The sequence below is a fragment of the Terrapene carolina genome, unplaced genomic scaffold (assembly GCF_002925995.2).
Source record: "Terrapene carolina triunguis isolate 2854851 unplaced genomic scaffold, T_m_triunguis-2.0 Scaffold51310, whole genome shotgun sequence".
Taxonomy (NCBI): Eukaryota; Metazoa; Chordata; order Testudines; family Emydidae; genus Terrapene; species Terrapene triunguis.
The window spans coordinates 1-3,675 of record NW_020715661.1 but is presented as its reverse complement, the minus strand read 5'-3'; the positions used below and the strand labels follow the sequence as shown (position 1 = coordinate 3,675).

Genomic DNA, 3,675 nt, shown 5'->3' with positions numbered 1-3,675 from the left:
CAGCACGCGCTGTCTGACAATAAATCAGTCCCCCCGGATGGAACGAGAAAACAACCCGGATCCCGGACTTTGGGAAACCCCCTCGAAGGAACCTGGAGAAACAGGGAGGTCCAGGCCCAAAAGTCCCGTTGGCTGCAGTCTCAGCGACTGATGGGGGCACATGCCCACCCCGTCCCAGGGGACAGACCCTGCTCAGTGCCCCAAGGGAAGGGAAATCCCTGGCCCCTGCCAGTGGCTCCGGGGGTGCGCACCTGTAATTCCTTCCTGGCCCCAGGAGTACAGACAACTTGGCCTGCGGGGGAGTGCGCGTCACCCTTTAACCCCAGACACGGGCTGGAGCTAGGTCACGGCCCGTTCCCCGCTGCGTCCCCAGTAGCTGGTTCTGCCAGCCCCCGTGGGGCCCAGGAGACGGGACCGGCTCTGGAAAAAGTCCCCACGGGGGATTCAATTCCCAGCAGTGCCCATTGGCCCCTGGCTACTGCCCAACTGCCCCTGCCCTGCAGCCTGGCTGCATCTGTCCGGCAGGGGCCGACCAGAGGGACCGGGGGGCCATGGCCCAGCCCCTAGCCCCTCCATTTCCCAGCACGGGGGACCTGCCCAGGGGAACGAGGAGATGGCCATGGCCCAGAGCAAGGGGTGGAATCAGCTGTGGACACACTGGGCTTGTGTTGCTGCCCTTGTGACCTGCCAGAGCCTGACACGGGCCCAGTGCCCCCAGAACCGTCCTCCCTGAGACCCAGCCAGGCGGGTCCCGAGCAGCCCTGCAGGGTCACCTGAGGGGACCGGCCCAACCTGCCCACGCCGGCCATGGTGATGCAGAGCGCAGGGAGGAGCCCGACTGGCCCCCCATCTGTCCTTCCGGGGACACCTGGAGGAGGTGCCTGACTCGCATGGTGTGAGGCAACAGGGAGCGGGCGGATCTGACCTGGGAATGTTGCAGGGGAGTTACATTGGGGATGGGGGACTTCCCTTGAAGGAAGATACCTGAGCTGTAACCTGAGCCAGGACGGGGCAATGATAGGGCTGGATCCCCAGGACTGGGTCTTGCTGGGGAGGGGGACCGACCCCGTTGGGAAGAGCGGGCTGACAGGCTCTGAGCTGGGTTTGCCTCCCCCAGGCCACTCCCCCCAGAGCTACTACTCAGGGGAGGGGCTGGCTGGGAAAATCCTCCCCCGACCCTTTCATCCCAAATGCCTGTTCCCCAGCCACTCTGGATTGTGCCCCCTGAACCCCTCCCAGAGGTGCTGTCTGGGGTCCTGTGGAGACAGCCCTGTTGAGGGGCTGTGCGTCCCCCACCCCAGTAATGTGCCTGGGTGTGTGAGGTGCCCTCCCCTCTAGGCTCTGACCCCCCCAGAGGCTGGTGGTACTTAACACCCTCTCCCTCCAGGACACAGGGCGAGCCCAGCCTCTGGGGGCTTAAACACAACACCCCCGGGTCGGGAGCACCCCATAGGCGGTCAGCGTCTCTCAGTCTCGGGATTGCAGCCCTGCCTTGGCTCTGGCCTGCTGGGTCCTGGAGGGGAGGGGAGAGGCTGGGGGCTGCACAGGCTGGGTGAGGCCTGACCTGGAGAATGATGAAGCAGACGCCGAGAGGTGCAGGGATGTCAGGAAATGTTTATTGAGGAAGAGAAGGAATTCCAGGAAACCACAACCTGTTCCCCTGGCAAAAGCACCAGGGATGGGGAGAGTCCCTGGGGGTCGGGACTTTGTCTTCGGGCTGATCCGATCTTGGCAATCGGTCTGTGTGGCTGAGGCAGCTCGTCCCCTCTGGAGTCCGGGTCCTGGCAGATGGGACTTAGGGAGACCCTGGGAAATAGGACGAAGCCGTCAGAGCCCTGGTCCCGTATCGCTGCTCCCCAAACCCCCTGTACTCAGTGTGACAGCAGAGCAGCTGGTGAGAGTGACGCCGTCACAGGCAGACAGGTGCGTGTGCCAGGAGGGATGGGGCAGCAGAACATCTCACGGCAGCTGCTGAGGGTGTCACTGTGGCTGGAAGAGGGGACTCACCTGATGGAGCCACCCTCACGCAGGTGTAGCCACAGCCATTAAAGCAGCACTTCTGTCCTTCTTTACAGTCAGAGTCGCTGTCGCAGCCATGCAGGCAAATGTCAGGGCCTGTGGTCTTGGGGCAAACCCCGGGTCTCTCTGCAATGCAGAATGGGCACAGAGGGGAGACACCAGCCTTGTAACTTAGCTCACCAGCCAAAGGGAATCCCAGCCTCTGCCATAGGACCTTGAACGGGCAGCTCCTTGGGCAGAGGTCCAGGACCCCAGACACTTCCAGCTTCCTGAGACACCTCTGGGCTGGGGGGCCTGGGAGTCGGGATCAGGTATGGCAGGCTCATGGGCTGGGTCCTGGCCCTTCATTGCCCTGGCTTTGTTCCCGTGCCCCTGCAGAGCTGCTTTGGCCCGTTCCCCAGTGCTAGTGCTGCATGCAGGTGTGTGAGGACAGCCTCAGCCCATGGCACGGCACACTCAGAGCTGTGCGGTTGCTACCCGGCTCAGCCAGACCACATTGCACAACGGACAGAGTGGGAGGCTGGGTCCGAGGGGCCGGGCGTTTAGTCTCTGCTGTCAGCATTGCCGGGTGGAAGTGAAGCCTCCAGCACAAACGTAGTAGATCACTCCGCTCGGGCCAGACCTGGAGTCAGATGCCGGCAGCGCGATCTCGCCTGGGTCCCCGGCTGCCCCATGTGTCCGTTAGCTCCTTTGGGGGGCAGGCCAAGCCATGATACAGGGTGGCAGTGACTGCCCAGGGCCACCAGTAGGTAGCACAGCTGGGACTGGAACTCAGGACTTCCTGGCTAACATGCCATGGCTCAGAGCCCTGTGATTTGGGACCCCCAGGTTCCACCCCAGCCACAGCACAGCTTTTATTTGACCAGACCTCCCATCATGAGAGATACCAGGGCTCCTTGAATGCTGGAGACCTGCCCCAGTGTAACTCCCCCCAATTTATGGTGTGGAGCTGGGCAGCACCCCCCATCTCCCCGCCCAGGGAGAGGCTGGGCTCTGTCCCACTCACCAGGAGGCCTGCAGGCACGCACACACTCTGCCTTCGTCTTAAAGTTGTTCTTGTTGCCCTGGCAGCCGCCGTAGATGAAGCTTTCGCACGTCTTGGAGGCCGGGTTGTAGAAGAAGCGCGGCATCTTTCCCTTGCAAGGGCCCTTCTCAGGTGGGAGTCGGCAAATGTCACCTGGGGAGAGGAGATAGGTTGTGATGAGAGCAGAGATCTGCACTGGACACATGCCCGTGCTCTCTGGAACGAGGCCATGGCCTGCACGGTGTGAGCTGAGAGCTCTTCTGGGGAAAGTGGGTGCCACAGGAGAGAAACATCCACTTCTACCTCCAACAAAGACTCCGAGCCCTGGGGCCTGGGAGCGATGGCCCAAGGGAAAGCACATTTAAGGGAAATTCTTGCTCTGCAAGTTGTGACTTCCTTTACAAAAGAGAGGGCTCCCGTGACCCTCATCTGAGCCATGGGCAACTTCCCTTACTCACGTTTATCTCCCTGACCAGCTACAGCCTGCAGCTCGGCCCAGACGGCGAGGAGCCCCAGGAGCAGGAAGATGCTGCCTGACTCCATGGTTCTGATGGGAGCCGGGTCCAGTGCCCAGCGCTGAGCCGCGCTGGGATTTAAACCCGGTGGGGCCGGATCAGAAGGGGGGGAGGTGG

The 3,675-nt window shown here is 62.3% G+C and overlaps 1 protein-coding gene across 1 annotated transcript; it reads right to left on the bottom strand.

The window, feature by feature from the left end:
• Positions 1 to 1,963: 1,963 nt before the first annotated feature.
• Positions 1,964 to 3,586, bottom strand: LOC112124125 (chelonianin; the record flags this gene model as incomplete). The annotated part of the gene is made up of 3 exons (XM_024222665.2): positions 3,502 to 3,586; positions 3,026 to 3,196; positions 1,964 to 2,145 (listed from the first exon to the last, which is right to left on the bottom strand). Coding segments are annotated over exons 1-3 (438 nt in total), but the record flags the coding sequence as incomplete, so codon positions are not given.
• Between the last annotated feature and the right edge of the window lie 89 nt (positions 3,587 to 3,675).